The sequence below is a fragment of the Notechis scutatus genome, chromosome 2 (genome assembly GCF_049901735.1).
Source record: "Notechis scutatus isolate UNSWTSFEM ecotype Mainland chromosome 2, rNotScu1.2, whole genome shotgun sequence".
Classification (NCBI taxonomy): Eukaryota; Metazoa; Chordata; class Lepidosauria; order Squamata; family Elapidae; genus Notechis; species Notechis scutatus.
The window spans coordinates 132467843-132491028 of NC_142010.1; the positions used below are offsets into that span (position 1 = coordinate 132467843).

Sequence of the window (23186 nt, forward strand, 5' to 3'; positions counted from 1 at the left end):
ATCACTTCTCCATACAGACATAATCTCAATTACATATTCATCTTTGTATTCTATTTCATATCTTGTCACTATTTTATCATTTTCTCAATAATTTTCCCTTCCCTTATTTCCTCAACCTTATTTCTGATTATCTCATTCCTTTCTAATTCAATTACATATCTTTTTTCTAAATTTCTTTCTTACATGTACTTTTGTCTGTCCTGCTTACAATTTCATAGATTCTTTTTCCATCATCGTCCCGAAAGGGAAAGGAAAAAAAACCAACGATGTTTTTTCAGGAGGCAACTGGACTTTCTTGATTTTTCTTTGAAGATGTTTTGCTTCTCACCCAAGAAACTTCTTCAGCTCTGACAGGATAGTGGGGAATGGAAGGATTTATATTTCTTGCAGACAGCTGGTAAACTGCATGCTTTTAGACGAGGGTTGGCAAAGCACTTGGAGGCTTATCTGTGTCCTCAGGATCACCTGAGTAGTGCTCCTGGTTCCTGTAGTCTGCCATTTTTTCTCTGGAAATCCATTCCTACTCCCACACCATTTAAAGCAGAGGTCTCCAAACTAGGCAACTTTTGAGACTTGTGGACTTCAACTCCCGGAATTCCTCAGCTGGAGAATTCTGGGAGTTGAAGTCCACAAGTCTTAAAGTTGCCAAGTTTGGAGACCGCTGATTTAAAGGGTGTTCATCCCAAATTGTATAGCTAAAAGGTTTTTTTTAAAAGTGGCTGAAAGAATCACTGTCGCTTTAAGGAACAACTGGAACAGATCCCAAACGGGGATTGGGTGTGAACGGTTTGCTTACGAAACACATTAAAGGAACAGGGAGTATTTAAAGCAAACCATCGAGGGAGTCAAGCTGCAAAGGTTTTTCTTCTTAGTCCAGCGATGATGATGCTTCTCGTCTTCCAACAATGCATGAAAATCCTCAGCCTGCCAATCTATGTGCTTGCCTATTTTGGCTTATGGGATCCTATTTGTAAAAAAACCTTTCCATATTTCATGAAGTATGCCAGCAAAATCTACAATAAAAAAATGCACAAGTTAAAGGAGACGCTGTTCAAGAACATGCAGGACTTCGCCGACCCCTCGGGAAAGCTCCACCTGCTAGAGATTGGTGTGGGCTCCGGCACCAACTTTCAGTTTTATCCCCCCAACACTCGTGTGACCTGCGTGGACTACAACCCCAACTTCCAAAATTTCCTCGTGGAGAGCATGGCTCAGAACACGCACCTCCACTTTGGTCGCCTCCACTGAGAACTTGTCTTCTGTGCCGGACAACTCTGTGGATGTAGTGGTTTGCACGCTGGTGTTTTGCTCTGTGAACAGCCCCCGGGCTGCCTTGAAGGAGATTCTGCGAGTGCTCAAACTGGTAAGTCAAAAGGCAGAGAGGGAGAGTTAAGTCTCCTTAAGTCTGGTATCCAGACCACCAAATAATGGGTACTAGGCAGGGTGTGCATGCTTTGAAAATAATGGGCACTAGGCAGGGTGTGCATGCACACTATAGCTTTAGATCCCACAATAGCAGCACACCTCTGCTGCTTTTTATGCTGCTGATTTTCAGACTTAACCTAAATAGGATTCCTTCTTAAAGCGATCGCACCTTTCTGCCTGCCTTGAGTTTCTGAATCAATTTCAGACTGTGTACAACAACTTTAAGGAATATATGCACAACTTTAATTTTAGTAAATGACAGCAAGCTACCGGCCTGAGATAGGAGCCTAGTTGGTACTTCAGTTGGTACATCTTAAGACTAGGTTGAAGCTAGATTGAAAAGTTAAAACCTCTCTCTGCAACGACAAATCACTTTTGAATGGTTTCCAAAAATGCTCTCCCCATGTGGAAGTCTACATGAAACCATCAGGGATCAAGTTTGATTTGGAGGAGACTGGAGTAGGAACCAGAGTAGATCAAGCTGACACTGTAGCAGGAGGACCAGGAGGGTTACATGAGGAAAACATGAGGTGGGTGCAGGGGTGGGATTCTACCAGAACCGGTTGTTAACATTCTAAGCAGTTCGGAGAACCGGTTTTTAGAAGAAATTACTGACCTAATCCTGTAAGGAAGGCAGGAAGGAAACATTCTGGTGTTGCTTGCAGAAACTGTCTCTCCATTAATCCTTATTACATTCTTGGCAGAACTAGACTTCCTATCTCAGGAACTTCTCTGAAGTTTTTTTCCCCTCCTTTGCTGGTACTTTGCTTGTGTATAGTGGCCATTCAAAGTTACAATGGCACTGAAAAATGACTTATGACCATTTTTCACACTTATGACTGTTGCAGCATCCCCACAGTCATGAAAGGCCAGGCGAGGAGATGCGTGCCTCAATGTGAGTGATGTTGAGTTGGCCATGCCCAGCCAATAACATGACCACCAAGCCATGCCCACCAACTAAGCCACACCCACAGAACCGGTTGTTAAAAAATTTGAATCCCTGACCACTCCATACTGTTTTGCAGCACTCTCTGGGCAATTTACAATGTAAACAGATTGCCCCAACAATCTGGGCCTTCATTTTAAAGGCAGAAGGTTGAGCCAACCTTGAACCCTGTCAGGATCGAACTCCAGACTGTGGGCAGAGTTTGCCTGCAATACTGCATTCTAATCACTGTGTCCCTCTCTCTCTCTCCTCTTGTCATACATTCTGGCATTCTTCATTCATCTCTCCAAGAAGCAGTTTCCCCACACACACAATCACACAATGCAGCAAGATTGGGGAGGGTATGTGTGTATACACAAATACCAAAAGCTATTTAATTCAGCATATAACTATGTTTGGGCTGAGTAAATAGATGTACAGTTGTGTGATTTGATGAATACTTCAGTGTATGCACTCAAGAACTCTTGTACCCTGCAAGAAATTAAGAACAACCCCTCACCCCTGTGGAGCTGAGAGATTTCTGAAGAATTTTTGGTAAAGTAAATTTGCAGGACAATGGAAAATCCGATTTAAAAAATGAGAATGGAGATGGTGGGGCAACAAGCCCTTACCGAAGCAAAAAAAAAAAAAAAAGTGTCGTGTGTGTTCATCTAGAAGCATTGTGCAACCAGAGAATAACAAGCTGAGGCCTTATGCTGCATTCCAACCAAAATTGCAAGCTAATAGGCAACAACTTAAGGAATTGTTTTAATGCTCACTGGCAGAAAACCAATTTACTGAACTCCATTTTTGGTTTTGTTTTGTTTAATGAATGAAAACCTAACCTGATTTATGACCACAACTGGGACCAGGATTTCTGTTGTTATGCACAGCTTTTTAAAAGTGAGTCACGCCTGATTTTAGACCTTCTTGCCAGTTGTTGAGCAAATCACCGCAAGTTTTAAGCTATTCATGTGATCATTAAACAAATCCTCCCTCCCCATTGACTTTCCTTGTTGGAGGCCAGCTGGAAACGTTGCAAATAACAATCCTGCTGCAACCATCATAAATACAGTACTTGCCGGTTGATAGACGCCCACATTTTGATCATGTTTCCGTGGGAATACTGTGATGCTTGTAGGTGTGAAGACCAGTTGCAAGTAACATTTCTCAGGGTGTTGTAACTTTGAATGGGGTTGCTAAACAAATGGTTATAAATTGAGGACTACCTACATAATCGCACTTAGAAGCACAGTCTTGAGCAGTACCATCTACGTTGCTCAAGCATGGTAGGAAATGTGCCCCTGCTTGAGCCACCGAATGCCTTATCTTGCTCAATGTAGGAAAAGTCAACCACGGGCTCTCCGCTTTAGCTGGATCCTGCTATCAGAATAGATCCCAGAAGATCTTATTAGGGTATGGCTGGGGGAAGGAGGAAGGCATTTCCCCTTTTATTATAAGAGTGGGAACCATTGGGATTAGAAAATATCAACTATACTCAATTTTCAAACATTCAGTTTAAACTCTAAGGCTTATCTATATTGTATTGGGAGTGTAATGCATTTACTGTATTATATATCATGTATCATCTGCTAATAGCACATTTAGAAAGAGTATTGCCAAAAGCTATCGAGACTTGTTCAGGCAGATGCCAGGGTTCAAAATGGTCTCACAAACATTAAAAAAAAAGTAGTGACATAACAAACAAGGAGACCATTGTAGCATCTGGAAACCTCCTAAGGCTTGAGGCCAGCTCATCTAATTTCCTAGTTCCCTAGAACTGTTCAGTGATTGGCTTTATTTGGACATGAAAGCCAACTGCAGCTTCTCTATAGATTATCGTACTCAGAAAATATGTGCTATAAACCCACACACCCAAATCTTCTCAGTTTACAAGTATAGTATGCTTTTCCATATTCCACTACAGGGTCTGATGGTGGCAAGGGCTGAATCTCAGGAGCCAAGGGCACAGAACTTTATCCCTGCAGAAACAGAGTGATAATAGAAATTGATTCCACATATGATGCATTAACTTTCTTTTTCCTGACGTGTTAGGTGGACTGATTTAGCACGGAGCAGGTTCAGTTAATTTCCAACTCCCGGAGAAGTGATTGTTGTCACCTGTGATTTAGGCTGCAGCCAACTTGGCTTATTTTTCACACCATCACACAATCTGCTAGAACAGGGAGAGGTAAAGAGATGAATAGAGAAGTGGAGAATATGGCCAGTGGGAAGGGATTGCCTCGTGTTCTAATAGGATAAGTTTGGGTTTCTCTCTTAGCGTTCAGTCCTTTTATTTGTATACATGTATGAAAGAGCATTAATGGAGAAGACAAAAGCAAATTTGACCAATCGAGCATATAATGTAATGTGTGTGTGTGTGAATATGTGCCTGTAAAAATATTTGCAGTTTACCTGCAGTAAGTTCATCCCTCTCTTTGCCCTTCCATCCATTGGTAGTTGCTGCATTTGTAAGGTCATTCTTTACAGCTTTTAACTGCTGAAATATTAACAACACTCCCTATCAGGAGAACAGCAATTATGGGCTTCTTACCAACAAATTATTTAACTAGGTTACTTCGTTGATGATAGCAACTCTTAAATATTTGAACAATGTTCTAGGTTCACCATCTAATCTCTGGAGCAAATGCAATAAAATAATGAGTTCAGGAGAGCAATAAACACAAAATGGCCTATTTTGGCCAGCAGAGGGCATTAAGATAATACCGAAGAAGCACTAGACAAAAATTCAAGAAGCATGAGATAAAAATTCAGGAAAAACTAAGAAAAGGGACGAGTACTGTGGAAAATGTATTAGTATTAAATCTGGATGGAACAGATTTATAGCTAAATACAAAAGTGAAATGGATCTAGCATATACTGATACCTATTTTCCAGTCACGCTCCAAAGGAAGACATCACATCAAGATGTAGGTTTTTGTCTCTTAATGTTTTTGTCAGGATTCCGGCAATTGCCCTAATTAAATCGGCAGAAATTCCGGTAGCTTAGTTATAATCTTTGCAAGATAAGAATGGAATTCACTTTTGGTTCCAAACTGCTGCACTGCTCTTTCAAATTTCTTTCTCCCCCTTCTGTCCATGGCAACTCTAAAACAGGCAAAGACATGTTTTATGAATTGACAGTTTTTTTGTGACACCAGCCCAGCTATTTCAAAAGACTTTACAGGAAAATTGTTCCACTGATTAATTGTTTTAACTGTCAGGAAATTTCTCCTTAGTTTTAAGTTGCTTCTCTCCTTGATTACTTTCCACCCATTGCTTCTCGTCCTGCCCTCAGGTGCTTTGGAGAATAGCTTGACTCCCTTTTCTTTGTGGCAGCCCCTGAGATATTGGAACACTGCTATCATGTCTCCCCTAGTCCTTCCTAGTATGTTTCCTAGTATGATTTGATTGCTCATTGTACCCTATGACTTTTATTAAGTGTTGTACCTTATGATTCTTGACAAATGTATCTTTTCTTTTATGTACCCTGGGAGCATTTGCACCAAGACAAATTCCTTGTGTGTCCAATCACACTTGGCCAATAATGATTCTATTCTATTCTATTCTATTCTATTCTATTCTATTCTATTCTATTCTATTCTATTCTATTCTATTCTATTCTATTTTTTCATTAGACTAGAGATATCCAGGTCCTGCAACGGGTCTTCATATGTTTTAGCCTCCAGTCCCCTAATCATCTTTGTTGCTCTTCTCTGCACTCTTTCTAGAGTCTCAACATCTTTTTTACATGACGGCGACCAAAACTGAATGCAGTATTCCAAGCATGGCCTTACCAAGGCATTGTAAAGTGGTATTAACACTTCACGTGATCTTGATTCTATCCCTCTGTTTATGCAGCCTAGAACTGCGTTGGCTTTTTTGGCAGCTGCTGCACACTGCTGGCTCATATTTAAATGGTTGTTCACTAGGACTCCAAGATCCCTCTCACAGTTACTACTATTGAGCAAGGTACCACAAATACTGTACCTGTGCATTTGATTTTCCTTGCTTAAACGTAGAACCTTACTTTTTTCTCCATTGAATTTCATTTTGTTAGTGCCCAATGTTCAAGTCTGTCAAGATACTTCTGTATCTTAAGCCTATCTTCTGGAGTGTTGGCTATTCCTGCCAGCTTGGTGTCATCTGCAAATTTGATGAATTTGATATCCCCTTGTTCCAGTCATTGATGAAGATTTTGAAGAGTACTGGGCCTAGAACAGAGCCTTGGGGTACTCCACTGCATACTTCCCTCCATGAGATGAAGTTCCATTGAGGACTACATGTTGAGTGCAATTGGTCAGCCAGTTACGAATCCATCTGGTGATGATGCTGTCTAACCCACATTTTTCTACTTTACCTAGTAGTAGGTTATGTCTACATTATCAAATGCCTTCCTGAACTTCTTGAAGTCCAAGTAAGTTATATCAATAGCATTCTTCTGGTCAACTAATTTTGTGCTTCTTCCTAAATATGAATTTAGGAAGAAGCAGTGAAGGGCAAATAAAATGATCTTAAAAAGAGAAGCTCCAACATTTGATACTTTTTAGTATAGGTGAAAAGGAAAATAGGTAAACAATTAAAATTTTAAATCTGTATAAGAAGTTGTTAGAAATGAATTTGTCTTTCCTCATAATAATGATATCTAGAGTGAATGCAGCCTAACTGAATATCCATGACAAAAAAGTAGCATTTTTATAGGGTAAAGAATTGAGAGAACAAATGAGTTAGGGGAGGGCTATTCAAATATAAGTTGTTAGACACATTAAAGCCTTTTTGTCCTTTAATAGGACTTGTTTGACTTTTTGGTTGAGTTTATCTCTTTATTCATTTAGCAATAGATAAATTGGCTTTCTTCATGTATCTTGATGTAATGAATTCTAGTCCCAGCTTAGCCATGAAAGCATCTGGGTGACTTTGGGTCAGTCACTCTCCTTGGCCAACCTATCTCACAGAGTTGTGGAGAACATAAGAAAAGAAAAGTGTGTTGGATGTGTACTCCGTCTTGAGTTATTCGTTAAAATAATGGAAGATACAAAATAAAAAATAAAATGATAAATTATTCAAATTTTAGAATAGAATGGAATGGAATGGAATGGAATGGAATGGAATGGAATAGAATAGAATAGAATAGAATAGAATAGAATAGAATAGAATAGAATAGAATAGAATAGAATAGAATAGAATAGAATAGAATTCTTTTATTGGCCAAGTGTGATTGGACACACAAGGAATTTGTCTTGGTGCAAATGCTCTCTGTATACATAAAAGAAAAGATACATTCGTTGAGAGTCAAGAATCATAAGGTACAACACTTAATAATAGTCATAGAGCATAATAAGCAATCAAATCATACTAGGAAACAGTGAATATAAATCGTAAGGATACAAGCAACAAAGTCACAGTCCTACAGTCACGAGTGGGAGGGGAGGGGCGATAAGGAGTGATGAGAAGATTAATAGTAATAGTAGTGAAGACTTTGTAAATAGTTTAACAGTGTTGAGGGAATTATTTGTTAAGCAGAGTGATGGCTTTCGGGAGAAAACTGTTCTTGCGTCTAGTTGTTCTGGTGTGTAGTGCTCTATAGCATTATTTTGAGGGAAGGAGTCGAAACAGTTTATGTTTATATTTATGTGAGGTCTGTAAATATTTTCACAGCCCTCTTTTTGACTTGTGCAGTACATAGGTCCTCGATTGAAGGCAGGTTGGTAGTAGTTTTTTTCTGCAGTCCTAACTATTTTCCTAAGTCTGTGTCTGTCCTGTTGGGTTGCAGAACCAAACCAGACAGTTATAGAGGTGCAGATGACAGACTCAATAATTCCTCTGTAGAAATGTATCAGCAGCTCCTTGGGAAGTTTGAGCTTTCTGAGTTGGCGCAGAAAGAAAATTCTTTGTTGTGTTTTTTGATGATGTTTTTGATGTTAGGTGTCCGTTTTAGGTCATGTAATATACTAGAACCTAGAAATTTGAAAGTCTCTAGTTGATACTGTGTTGTTTAGTATTGTAAGAGGTGGTAATATGGGAGGGTTTCTTCTAAAGTCTACCACCATTTCTACGGTTTTGAGTGTGTTCAGTTCCAGATTGTTCCGGTTACACCACGAGGCAAGTTGTACAACCTCCTGTGGATTCGTCGTTTTCTCGAATGAGACCAATCATTGTAGTATCATCAGCAAACTTCAGTATTTTAACAGATGGATCATTTGAGATGCAGTCATTGGTATATAGAGAGAAGCAGAGAAAGCACACAGCCTGGGGGGGGGGCTGTGCTAATTGTACAGGTATCAGCTTCACCTGCTGCTTCCTGTCTGTTAGGAAGGTTATGATCCACTTACAAGTGTGTCCAGGTACCGCTGGTTGGTTTAATTTACTTAGAAGAATGTCTGGAATTATTGTATTGAATGCTGAACTGAAGTCTACGAAGAGGAGCCTTGCGTAGGTATTTGGGGGTTCAAGGTGTTGAAGGATGTAATGCAGAGTCATATTAACAGCATCATCTGTTGATCTATTTGCTCGGTATGCAAACTGCATGGGATCTATCAGCGGATCCATGGTGGTTTTCAGGTGGGACAGCACTAGCCTTTCAAAGATTTTCATAACTACCGATGTTAGAGCAACTGGTCTGTAGTCATGGAGTTCCTTGATGGAAGGCTTATTTGGCACTGGGATGATAGTAGAGCGTTTGAAGCAGGAAGGAACATAGCACATCTCTAGTGATCTATTGAAGATTCGGGTGAAGATGGGAGCCAATTGGTCAGCCCTGACTTTTAAGCAAGGAGTTATCTTGTCTGGCCCTGGTGCTTTTCCTGGCTTTTGTCTGTGAAATAGATCTTGCATTTCTTTTTCTGTGATCACCGGAGGTTGTGAATCCAATGGGTTGGGGCCGGTTGGCTGTTGTTTGGTGTGTTTGAGATGTGGGTTGTGGAGATAGGTGGCTGTAGTTTCTTTTCAAACCTGCTGTAAAACACATTCAGGCCATCTACTAGTTGTTGATTTCCTTCTGCCTGGGAAGGAGGTTTGCTGTAGCCAGTGAGGTTTTTAAGAGTTTTCCACATGTTTGCTGGTTCATTTGTTGAGAACTGATTCCTTAACTTTTCAGAGTAGCTTCCTTTTTGCTGCTCTGATCTCTCTTGTTACTATGTTTTTGGCCTGATTGTATAGCATTCTGTCACCTTTTCTGTAGGCTTCCTCTTTAGAACGAAGTAGCTGCTTGAGTTTAGCTGTGAACCAAGGTTTATTGTTACATATATTTGCAGGTTCCTTGTTGGTACACATAACTCTTTGCAGAAGCTGACATATGATCTGTGAGCTCATCTAGGTCTGCAGAGGTATCTTCAAAAACATTCCAATCAGTGCAATCAAGGCAAACCTGGAGCTACAGCTTTGCCTCATCAGACCAAGTCCTCACTGATTTATTTTATTTATTTATTTTATTTTATTTGATTTGATTTGCCAATTGTTTACAAGATAATAAGTATAAATGTATACATAGTTGTGAATACATGAAATGGGTACATATAAGAAAAGTAAAAGAATAAGAGAAACAATAGGACAGGGACGGTAGGCACATTGGTGCGCTTATGCACGCCCCCTACAGGCCTCTTAGGAAAGGGGTGAGGTCAATAGTAGACAGTCTAAGGTTTGGGATTTGGGGAAGAAACTACAGAGTCGGGTAGAGTATTCCAGACATTGACCACTCTATTGCTGAAGTCGTATTTCCTGCAATCAAGTTTGGTGCGGTTTACTTTGAGTTTGTATCTATTGTGTGCTCTTGTGTTGTTATGGTTGAAGCTGAAGTATTCATTGACAGGTAGGACATTGCAATGTATGATTTTATATACCATGCTTAAGTCAGACCGAAGACGGCGTAATTCAAGGTTTTCTAGTTCTAGAATTTCAAGTCTGGTGGCATAAGGTATTCTACAACGAGTAGAGGAGTGGAGAACTCTTCTTGTGAAATATTTCTGGACTTTCTCAATTGTGCTAATATCAGATACATAATGTGGGTTCCAGACTGATGAACTGTATTCAAGTATTGGTCTAGCAAATGTTTTGTATGCTCTGGTTAGTAGTGTGATATTACCAGAGAAAAAGCTACGTAGGATTAGGTTAACAACTCTTAATGCCTTTTTGGCTATGTAGTTGCAGTGGGCTCTAGCACTTAGATCATTAGAGGTGAGTATTCCAAGGTCCTTTACAGAGCATGGATCATCAACAAGATCTTGACTATTCAGCTTGTATTTTATTTTCTGATTTTTTTTGCCAATATGTAAGACAGAGCATTTATTTGTTGAGATTTGAAGTTGCCATTTGTTTGACCATTCTGATACATAGTCAAGATCTTTTTGTAGGGTAGCAGTATTGTCTGTGGTATTGAACAGCTTTACATCATCAGCGAAGAGAACGCAATTGCTCTTAATATGATCACAGAGGTCGTTTATGTAGAGTATGAAGAGAGTTGGTCCTAGGACACTGCCTTGGGGAACACCACTATTGACAGGTACTGGATTTGATAGGACGCTCCCGATTTTGACCATTTGTTGTCTGTTTGACAGGAATGCTTCTATCCAGTTATTCAGTTGTCCAGAGATACCATAGGATTTTATTTTTAGGAGTAGTTTGTCGTGTACAACTGAATCAAAGGCTTTACAGAAGTCTATGTAGATTGCGTCTATTGCTTTGCCCTGGTCGAGTTGTGTCGTCCATATGTTTTTGCAGTGTAAGAGTTGCAGATTACAGGATAGTTTTTTCTGAAACCAAATTGTTTATTGGAGAGTAGGTTATTTGTCTCTAAGTGGAGGATGATGGATTGGTTAATAATTGATTCCATGACTTTACAGGTGACGCAGCATAAGGAGATTGGCCTGTAATTTTCAACTAGGCTTGGGTCTCCCTTTTTGAAGATGGGGATGACTGTGGCTTGTGACCATAGGTTAGGCAAGGAGCTGGTCCTGAAAGATTTTTCAAAGATTATGCTTAGAGGTTTGGCTATGACAGTGGATAGCTTTCTTAAGAAGTAGGCACATATTCCATCCGGTCCAATAGATAGAGATGGTTTTAGATTGCGTAGTGCTTTTTCAACATTGTCTTCTGTGAAATCGATATGTATTAGATCATTGTTGTTATCTGTGGTACGGCTAGGAAATACTGGGCATGATCCATTGCTGTTTACAAATACTGAGCCGAAAAATGTGTTAAATGTCGCGTCGAGCGACCGGTCTGTTGTTTCGATCTTCTGGCTTGTCGCTGAATCCCTTTCAGAAAGCAATTTAGTGAGACCCTCGCAAGGGTGAGGTTTAGCGGAGCCCTCGCAAGGGCGAAGTTTAGCGTAACCCTAGCAAGGGTGAGTGCGAAGCACAAAGAAAAAAAGACACGAAACAAATGATTTCTTCAGGTGAGGCAGCACATCGCGCCTGGGGCAGATGGAATTGTCCCGCGGCCCCGATTGCTTTGCGCTGTCCTCTTTTATTGTGCTGAATCAAAGAAGGGGGTGCAGGGGGATAGCAAGAAGACAAAGAAGTTACAAAGTTAATCATTGAAACCAGGCTACGTGATACAAGTAACGAACTTTGTGACTGATACTTTCAGGCAAACATGTCTTAATACTGAATACACATCTTTTAGCTGACACAGACTTCTGAAGTTAATCCTGTCAGCTTCTTTCCTGTCAGCTCAGTGGATTTTGACCTGAGAAGTATACGTGCTGGACAGGATTTGTTCTATGGAAAAATACTAAGGCAGAATAGCCACAATTCCTCCTTTCTTTATTTTTGTGCTCAAGATTCTAGGTAGAGTCCTTTCTCCTCTCGAGTAGTCCCATAAGGTGGCAACAAACCCTTCGGTTTGTTGGTGCCTTGCAGAACCAACTCATACGAGGAAAAGTCCTCATCCCCCAAATCATGGCTTGGCAGAGTTAACAAAACTTCTTTGGGAGAAAAGGAGTCATTAGTGTCTATTTGCTCCTCTGACTCTAGGTCAGATGACCATTCCAGCAAAGGTTTTTTGACAAGGTCTTTTGATTCAATGATAGATGTGAGAAAGCTAACTGATTTTTGAGTATTGTTAACTTCATTGTCAAGTGTATTCAAACGATCCCTCAAAAATGTAAGTAAACGTCCTAATACACATGGACCAATAGTACATGCAAGAAGCAATAACACAAGAGGACCTATTAAAGCAGACAATAGTGTGGTTAACCAGGGAGAAAAATTAAACATGCCTTGATACCATGGCTGACCTTGTTGTCTTTCATTCTCTCTATCCTTCAAACGTTTACGTAATTCAGCCATAGAATCTTTGACAATTCCTGAATAATCAGCATAAAAACAACATTCTTCCTTTATTGCTACACATAATCCCCTTTGTTTAAAAATAACAAATCTAGACCTCTTCTGTTCTGAAGAGTCACTTCAGCTAGAGATGAGAGAGAATTTTGGAGAGCAGAGATTGAAGTCTCTATGCGTTTGAGATCTTCATCTATTTGTAAACTAAGGGTTGCTAATTGTTGATGACCAACAGCTAGAGCCGCTACACCAGTGGCTGCACCTGCTGCTCCAAGACCCAGCAATACAGATAGTGTTACAGCTGTTATCACTTCTCTTTTCTGATGAAGGGGAAATTGTGGAAGTTCAAGTTCATTGATAAGTTCTGACCCTGGATAAAAAGTGATCTTTGGGAGTAATTTTACCTGAATGCAAAAAGATCCCTGAGCAATAAGAACATCACCATGAACACAAGCAGTTGCTCCTGTGGAGCAGGCCCATATAGAATTATTACCTGGGATAAAGAATTGTCCTTTGAGTCGAGCTGTGATATTGCCATTGGAGGTAGTGTATAGAGGACCATAGCCTCCAATGTTAAGGTTTGATCTTTCTTTTGGTAAATATACATTACAGTGATACCCAGATGAAACATTCTGACAATATTGGGTTTTTGTAGAAAGGTTGATTTTAAATTGGGATTGGGACCAACATCATAATTAGACATGGATATCGAGAGATGAATTGTAAAAATATTCCCTTCATCTCCTTGACCATCCCACTGACGTCCTTCCCAAGTAAACCCAACCATCCATTGTTTTTTGTAAGTGTCTTTCCCTGTGCAGTAAAAAGTGATTATGAGTGGATTTATTTTCTGTCCACAACAAGGCCATGAAGAGCAGGAATGCTGTGCTTGGGCACGGGTAATATGAATATAGTCATTTTTGGTAGGTGCTTCCCACCAGATATGACCTGTGGATACACAACTCCATTTTTTACAATATCTGTCAACTACCCCACCGCAGGCAGAACGAGAAGTACCAGTACTATGAGCAGGGCAAAAATATAGTCTATAGTTGTCAGCAGTTGCTGGAGAACAGGAGCCTTGCTTGTCCCATGTATCAGCTTGCAATTTTTTATCTGCGAATTTTTCGACTCCTGTTCCCATTTCAGCAAAATCCATGAAAAGCTGAGGAAACCATGGCCATCTAGTATAGTTAGTGGTGGTATTTAAAATTTTTCCTTGAAAGTCAAGGATAGTCCAGGTATAAGTTTGAGGTTGATGTTCATTTGTAGAAGATGGTTGTATGCTTCGAGGAGTGCGACGATAGCCAAATCGTGGAATAGCATGAGATGCAGACTGCTTAGAGATGGAGCTGTCATCAATGAAGGCAGGATACCGAAGATGGCGAGCTCGAATGAGAGCCGTAGTCTTGCGATGAGTGTCATCATGGATGAGGTGGCGTCTTCGCACGACAGTTGGTTTGTAGCGATCAGGAACCCAGGAAGATGGATGATGCCAAATGCAGTTGGTGACATCACAGGGTGGAAAGCAGCAACGAAGATGCCATCATAGTTTGTCTCCAGGAAAAGTTGTCTCAGAATTAGCTTGAGATGGCAATGTAAGGAAAACAGAAGATAGAGGAGGAGATGCCACTGAAGGAGTGGAAAGCAATAGAACAGTGTGATTGAAATAGGTGTGATTGTGGAAAAATCCTAAGCAAGAATAAGAACCTATAGTAAGCTGAGTGACATGTATAGTTAAAAATATTAAACAAGGAGAATAGTAATAGTGAACAGTTATGTCAGAAGTATGAGAAAAGAAACGACCATTGTGTTGGAAAACATAATTACATGCAGGAAGGAGATTATCTTTAAAAACAAAGGTAACAATGTCAGCAAGGAAAGCAAAAATAGCATCAGGAGATGCCCTTAATTGAGAAAAGACAGGAAGTATTGATATCAGAAGAAAGATTAGAGTTAGAGTCAGGTTTGCCATGGTAAGGACTGACACAGCGAGAAGGAACCCAAAGCACTCGATCAGGAAGTTGGACAGCTGCGTAGCCTCGATCCCAGGTGAAGAGACCAGCAGGGCCCTTCCAAGTAGGGTCTGGCAGTTGGCGGTAGTATACCTGTGGTTTGGGAGAATCAGGGGAAGGGGAGGAAAAATATCGCTCCGCTGCCATCATAGCAGGGGTGCTGGAGAGATTGAGGAAGTTGAGGGTATAAAGACAGAGATTAAAAGTGTCTTGCATCGCCGGGAGGCTAAGGTTTTTTTTTTTCCTTTGATCAAATGTCGTTCTAACGCTGTTTTTAGCGTTAAGTTGGTCCTCTCTATCAGGGCTTGTCCTTGACTATTAGCTGTGCTAGTGTATGCAGGACCATTATCTGTTTATATTTCATTTGGGCGTCCCAACGATGCAAAGTTGCGAATGTAATGATTGATGACATGTTTGGAGGCTTTTTCCCTATGCGGGTTTGCCATTATAAACCCTGAATAGGTGTCAATAGACACGTGAAGGTATTTCCAAGGGCGAAAGGTGAGAATTGAGTGACATCCATTTGCCATGTTTCACAGGCTTTCTCCCTAAGTAAGGGCTTCAACCAATGGAGAAAGAATATCAGTGGTTAAAGACAGGAAAGGTCGGGCCCAGTTTATGGTACCCAGATATTGCTGAAGTTGAACCAAGGTGGGTTGAGAAGGTAACGACAGAGAGTTTTATTCAGAAAAGCAATGGGCTGGTATTGCCCCTCCCTTTCTCTGATATTTTGGTGGAATCAATCTATGTTCTCTGGAAAGGCCAGCCCACTAGGGGTCGCCCTCCCATTTCTTTTCTCTTTGCTACTTTCTTGTTTACTTTCAAACAAACATTCAGAATTCCCCTCATTGCATTCACAGACACACACATCCTTCTCAATTTGTACACACATCTTTCCTCTTCCAACTCATCTTTCTCTTTTTCCTCAGGTTTCCAATTCTATTCTGATTTTCTCTTCTATTTCTAGCAAGGGAATTGATGCCATTACCAGCTCTATTTCCCCTGTAGCTTCAGTCCAGATTGTCACATCAATTCCTTCAGCTAACTCCAGAGGCCTCTTCAAAGCCTCTTTCCTTCCTTCAAACAACACATCCACAAACCATCTCTCTCCTTCCTACTTCCATTTCCTTCCTCATCTTTATCATCAAATCTACGTGCAACAAACAATCTTAGCTTCCCACTCCTGTCTTCTCAAGTACACCAGAAATTGTGGAAAAGCAGAACAATAGGGTAGCAAGACATTATTTACATAGTGTTGACACATGGTAGAGTTTTAGCAAAAGATTCCATTAATCAATAATGAGTTTTGTGTTAAGTTGAGACATAAGATCATGGCCCCACAGGTTGAAAAGTTCCCAGATTTCTTTTTTATGACAAAAACAGGAGTATTGTAGGGGTTAATGGATGGTTCAATGTGGCCAGCGCTCAATTGTTCAGAGACCAGAGTGGTTAGAGCGAGCACTTTTTCTTGAGTGAGTGGCCATTGATCTACCCATACAGGGATAGAGGACTTAAGAGTAAGTGGAAGAGAGGCAGGCATAGTGATATTCACGGAATGTGAAAGGTAGCTCCAAGCTGTCCTAAAAGATCCCGACCCCACAGATTGAAAGCAAGGGGAAGGATATAAGGTTTGATGAGAGCAGAAGAATCATATAAGTAAGGAGCAGCAACCACACCCTCTATTGTAAGGGAAGAATTGGGAATAAGCAAGACAGGTGTGGAAGGAGGCAGAGGTTTGAGAAGCGTTGTAGTTAAAGGAAGAGTAAAAACAGCACCAGGATCATCATACACAAGATCCTCTAACAGCACCACAGGAAATGTTGTGACAGGTAATTCAGCCTTTGTGGCGGGGCTAGCTGAAGACCCCTCAATTAGTTTCCCGAAGGCTGGGAAGGAGAAGGATTAGAACGACATTTTGAAGCCCAATGATAGCCTTTCCGGCAGCGAGGACAGATGGTTTTTGGCTTAGATGAGGAAGGGGGACCTCTGGTTTGGCCACAAAGAGCAGCTCCACCCCCTGGCATACGACATTGATTTTTAAAATGTCCAGGCTTGCCACAGTTAAAACAATTGCCATTGCGTGTTACAGCAAAAGCATCAGGAGGAGAAGTGAAAGCAGAATTAGGATTAGGTAATGAAGCAGTGATAGCAGTGGCAAGCATATCCATTTTATGAGTGGTTGTTCCTACAATTCTACAGAGTTGTAAAAACTCAGCCAATGTCACGCCTGACTTATTAGCGACTGGCTGTAGAATTTTTTGACAATCCTGATTTGCATTAGAAAAAGCCAATTTTATAAGTAACTCTTGTTTAGCAACAGAATTATCTATCTGTCTATCTAGGGCTGTCTGAAGGCGACTGATGAATGAAGCATATGGCTCATCAGGACCTTGCATAATTTTTAAAATGCTTGAGTGGACTGCGAATCTGAATCATCCACTCGCTTTAAAGCATTCATAGCACACATATGAATAATGGCAAAACTACGACGGGGAGAATTTTGTTGTTGTGCTAGAGTGGAGAATTGACCTTTGCCCATTAAATGATCTACAGTTACTCCAGCAGGCAAACCCCTACGAATTTCAGCCTCAATACCTTTTTCATATTCAGATTGCCACACAACATATTGCGCTGGAGTCATAAGCATAGAAAAAAGCATTTTCCAATCATACAGTAACATAACTGTATTAGCTGTGACCAAAGAATCAAGTATTCCCCTAGTAAAAGGAGAATGTAATCCATAAGTTGTAACTGCATCTTTTATATTTTTTAAAACTTTAAACTCAATGTTGCTATGAACATTGCCTCCTGCTGCTCCAGGGATGATAGTCATAGGATAAGCAGAAGGATCTTCTGTTTCTAAAGGCAGAGGTGATGACAGAAGATTAGTTATAATACCTCCCACAGGTTTTATCGTAGAAGGATCAGAAAGAGAAGAAGGAGCAGAAGGAGGAGGGGAAGAAATGTCAGGATATGGAGGTGGTAAGGAAGAAATTGTATCAAGATAAGCCACAAGAGGCTTAGAAGTTTTTGAATGAGAAGAGGGGGAATCAGAGGAAACAGGGGAAAAAGAATTTTCAGGAAGACTAGAAGGAGGATAAACAGTTGTTATAACAGCCATTATTGCTCTCCAAGAAATAAGTATATCCATGGGAGCTCTAGGAATTTCATGTAAATATTTCCCTAATTTTTCCCAGAGAGAATGGCTAAGAGTTCCAGCAGATGGATAGGCTGGACAATGTGCCTCAAAGTAAATTATAATTTATTTAAAGATTTTTTCGAAATAGGGTACACAGTGGTACCATTGATTTTCTAAAAGGAATTAGCCTTCTTCACTAAATTATAAAAGATCGTCCCTTTGCCCTGACGAAACTTTGAAGTGAGGAGCCCATTACTTACGTCGTACGAAACCTATGCCAGGTGCGTAGAAATGGGAGTGAAGGCGATGCACCCCTAGACAGAAGTCACACCGTGGAACCAGAAAATCGAAGAGATCCCGGACGAATCAAGGGATCCCGGACGAGCCCCAGCTGTCGCGCCGAGCGACCGGTCTGTTGTTTCGATCTTCCGGCTTGTCGCTGAATCCCTTTCAGAAAGCAATTTAGTGAGACCCTCGCAAGGGTGAGGTTTAGCGGAGCCTCGCAAGGGCGAAGTTTAGCGTAACCCTAGCAAGGGTGAGTGCGAAGCACAAAAAAAAAGACATGAAACAAATGATTTCTTCAGGTGAGGCAGCACATCGCGCCTGGGGCAGATGGAATTGTCCCGGCGGCCCCGATTGCTTTGCGCTGTCCTCTTTTATTGTGCTGAATCAAAGAAGGGGGTGCAGGGGGATAGCAGGAAGACAAAGAAGTTACAAAGTTAATCATTGAAACCAGGCTACGTGATACAAGTAACGAACTTTGTGACTGATACTTTCAGGCAAACATGTCTTAATACTGAATACACATCTTTTAGCTGACACAGACTTCTGAAGTTAATCCTGTCAGCTTCTTTCCTGTCAGCTCAGTGGATTTTGACCTGAGAAGTATACGTGCTGGACAGGATTTGTTCTATGGAAAAATACTAAGGCAGAATAGCCACAGTTAAAGATGTTGGCTTTAATGGTGTCGTCGTTGCAGTCTTTACCATCAGGTCCTATCAAGGGAGGGATGGACCTTGAGTCTTTTAGTTTGTTGTTTACAAAATTGTAAAAAGCACGGGTGGAATTGGTGCTTAGAAGGTTTTCCTCTTGTTTAATGTGATAATTGGTGCATTCGGTCTTTATCTGGTGGCATAAATTTTTGTATCGGTTTTTGAAATTGGCAACGTGACCAGATTTGTTTTTCCGCCAGAGTGATCTCTTTTTGGATTGAAGTTTCCTTATTGATATGGGTAATCTGCTTTTTTGTTTTGTTTTGGGAGTTGTTGTTGGTACATATAGTTTGATGACTCTTTTGACTTCAAGTAAAAATATGTTGTAATGGTCTTCAACAGTATTGCATCCATTGAATAGAGATTGCCAATCAAGGGATGAGAGATCGTTGTGTATAAGATCATAGTTGCCTTTTTGAAGTTACAATTGGGGATTACATCATTGTGGTGATTTTTGTGTGGACGTATGATGAGACAAAAGTCAATCATATTGTGGTCACTGCTGGAAAAGGGCTCTTTAGTTTGTATTCCGTAAATTAAATTCAAACTATTGCAGAAGATGAGATCGAGGCAGTTGTTTAGTCTAGTGTTGTTGGTTACTAGTTGTTCCAGTCCCAGATTTGTAATAGCATTGTAGAAGGTTGTGTGTATGATTTCAGTTGTACAATCATTTAGGGTCCAGTCAATAATGAGGTAGATTGAAATCACCAAGAAAGATAAAAGGGTATGGGCAGGATGCAGCCCATGTTAGTAATGTATTTAGCTTGTTTACATGTTCGATGTCATAATCAGGTGCTCTGTAACATAGTAAGAATCGAATTGTGATATTTAAGGATAGTTCACAGATGATGGTCTCAGGAAGAGCAAGCTCCTGGGTAACTTGGATATTTTTTAGATGTAAGGATTTTTTATAGAAGATAGCAACACCACCTCCTCGACGATTTTCACGATCTGATCGGTAAACATGATAGTCTCTTACTGTGGTAATGGAGTCGGGGAGAGATGCGTTGAGCCATGTTTCACAGACAAATATAATGTCGAAGATAGCCATATTTAGGAGGATGAGAAATTCAGGTATTTTATTCACGAGGCTTCTTGCATTGAGTAGTTTGCATTTAAGGCCGGCAGTAGTTGGAATTGAGGTAGTTGGGGGCGTGCGTGCCTAGTCTTGGGTGATGGTGGATCGGTTGAGGTAGGGTTGTGGTTGAGGGTAAAAGCTGAGTATTGGGTTGCGTGGCTTACTTTTGATACAGTAAGTAATTTTGATTTAATTGTTGGTTTCATGGTTTTAAGTCTTTGTCTGCAGGCAGGTACAAGGTGAATCATGCAGTGGTCAGAGTGTCCCACAGCTGCTCGTGGTAAAGACCTATAAGCATCTTTTACTGTTGTGTAGCAGTGGCCTAAAGTATTTTTGCCTCTGGTGGGACAATGTACATGCTGGAAATATTTTGGGAGCTCTTTCCTTAAATTTGCTTGATTGAAATCTCCTAAAATGATGGGAAGGGAATCTGGGTGTTTGGCTTCAGCCTCCATAATTTGATCAGCTAGAGTTCATAATGCCTTGTTTACACAAGCTTGTGGAGGAATATACACAGCTATTAGGAGAAATGAGCAGAACTCATGTGGAGAATAGAATGGGTTGTAGTTGATATGTAAAGACTCGAAATTTTCATCACAGAATTTATATATTATAGTTATATCCTGAGACCAGCTATTGTTGATATATAAAAATAATCCTCCACCCTTTGTTTTACCTGATGTCTCTTCAAATCTGCCTGATCGAAATATCTGAAATCCTGGGATGTATATGCTGCTGTCATGATGAACTTCTGCATTAAGCCAGGTTTCAGTAAAACAGAGAACAGCTGAATTGTAGAAATCAGAATTATATCTATTTAAAAGATGTATTTCATCCATCTTGTTAGCAAGTGAGTGTAAATTGGTCAGAAAGATTGAAGGGAAGAGGTTTTCCCCCTTTTCCTTAGTCTATTTAAAATTCCCACTCATTTACCTCGTCTCCTTTTTCAGTGATGCCGCTTCTTCTCTTTGTTTGTTGTAATCCATAGCACCAGGGAATTAGTTACAGTAGAATCTCTTCCATATTTGCAAAGACAGGATGGGGTGAGGAATCAGAAAGCTGCTCCTTAAGGAAACATTCCCCAATTCTTAGCAGATGGTCTCATGGGTATGAAATCGTAGTGAATTGCAGAGAATAATAAAGAATAAAGAAACCATTAGAGAGCATGTCACCAAGGCAGCCGTTGTCGGCGCAATCTTGGAAGTAAGTATTTTGAGTTTGATATGCAGAAATATATTGAACTGATTCAGCGACTTAGTCACTATCCTTAAATAAAAAGGATCAATTCTGCAGTTCTCCTAGAACTTTAATCTCCTGTAAATCATTAATGGTTAAATTGCATTCCATTTTCATTTTGTCTCTATACTTAATTATTACGTCATGTCCCCAGGAAGTTTTGTAACAACAATCTTGATTACAATGTGAATGTTTTATCTAATTTCAAAAGGTTCTGCTTTATATTATTCTTTTTTATATTATTTTACTTTTTGCAGGGTGGTGCATTCTATTTCATTGAACATGTAGCAGCTGGCAGATCAACTTGGATGTACTTCTGGCAACAAGTCTGTATTTGGGGATATCTGATAGATGGATGCTCCATGTTAAGAGAGACCTGGGAAGAGTTGGAGAATGCGGGGTTTTCTAAATTGAATTTGCAACACCTCATGGGCCCATTGATCCTAATTCTAGCTCGTCCCCATATTTATGGATACGCAGTGAAGTAATTTAAAAGAAAGCATCTTTCTCTTAAAAATCAGGTTTCCGACTTTAAGGAATTAACAGTGACAATGCATAGGCTGCAATAAGAAAAGTCTTTCCTCTATTCTATACAATTTGGATTGGAGAAAGGCTCCTAAAACTTCAGGCCACACTAAACCTAAATGGTACCTTGGATCAGGTTTGGAGGGAGGGCAAATAAATGTTAAAATTCATATGAAAGAATAAAAATATAAAATAATTAATATAAAAATATAAAAGAAAAACAATCCTACTATCAAAAGACCATGTGGGGGTGAAAAAAGCCACCTGCCATTTTGCTGTAGAACCACCATGTCAGCTTCCCAGGAAGGAAAGCTAGAGAAGGCCTGTTTTGGGGTATTAATCGCAACCTGTGTGGCGTTCTCTAAGAACAAACTGCTAATGGACCAAGCTCTAACAGCTTAAGCACAAGCAGAACAGGGAATCTTGCTTAAATAATACTTCAGGCAGAAGCTTCTGTTGGCCTATAGCAGAGGCCTACCCAGAAAGATTTTTCTCAGCTTCTTACCCCTTGTAGTTGTAGAGCAGGTAAATCTCTGCATATATTGGCATGGGATTAGACTGAAAGCTAAGGCTCAGAATTTAGAAACGGGTAATGTATCAAAGCTTGCTAACTGCTGAATTGTGTATTATTTCCTTGTTTTACTTATCATGCTTTTCATTTTCAATAAAAAGGAGCTTGGGGTTTTGGTGTTGTTGTTTTTTTCTCTCTTTGGTGAACCTTGTCTCATGACTTTTTCTGTGAATGGCAAATGCAAATATCAAGTCTCCTGGTGGGCTGCTGCCTGGTTGGACCGGTTCGGGCAAACCGGTAGTTGTTATCACGGTCTGGGCCTACACACCTGCCCTTGCACTATCCTGTCCATATATAACTAACTTTCAGGCTCGTTCCCCCAGCCTCGCTGCCCAGCTGAGTACCGCCCCACGCCTGCTGTACTCAGCAGTACTGCCTGAGTAGATTAGCTGCATGTTTGAAGGGCACTCTCACAACCAGCGAACTGGTTGTGAACATAAGTGCAGCCCATCTCTGCCTGGTTCTGAGGTACATTGTGGGTTGTGTAACATGTTGATCTCTGCCTCCTCCACTATGAGGTACCATTTGTGTAGGTGATTTGGGACACCTCGGGCCAGGCAGGTAGTGTAGACATCATTGTTCAGTCCATCTTTAAACCAGCTCACCAGGATGTCCTCTGGCCAATCTAAGTGGCAAGCAAGATCACAAAATTCCTCATTCTGCCATGTGTGGCGCCCTTGCTTTACAACCCTGATGCGATTGTGGGCTTTGCGGTCAGCAAAGCGATGCCACAGGGCGACCATGAATCGGTCGAACTTCTGCAGCTCAGGAGCATCGGCATTACACAGAATCTCCATGTTCTGACGACCAGCTGGCCCCGCCCACCCTGCCCCATGTCTCCTAGGAGTCTCTACAATGCCTGTCTAGCTCCCGGGAGGCTCCAGGGAGGCTTCCTAGGCCCAAAAAGGGGCAGAGAGGGTATGGCACCCCCTCACCCTCTTTTTGCTCCAAGTAAGCTGCAGGGAGGGTTGCTAGGCCCAAAACGTGGTGCGGGGTGTGT

General features: G+C 40.8%; 1 protein-coding gene across 1 annotated transcript; it reads left to right on the plus strand.

Moving 5' to 3' along the window:
- Positions 1–879: 879 nt before the first annotated feature.
- On the plus strand, positions 880–22297 carry LOC148132248 (thiol S-methyltransferase TMT1A-like). Its single transcript, XM_087956223.1, is given in 3 exon segments — positions 880–1232; positions 1234–1363; positions 21348–22297. Coding segments are annotated over 3 exon segments (714 nt in total). The 3' UTR covers positions 21579–22297.
- The last annotated feature ends 889 nt before the right edge of the window (positions 22298–23186 follow it).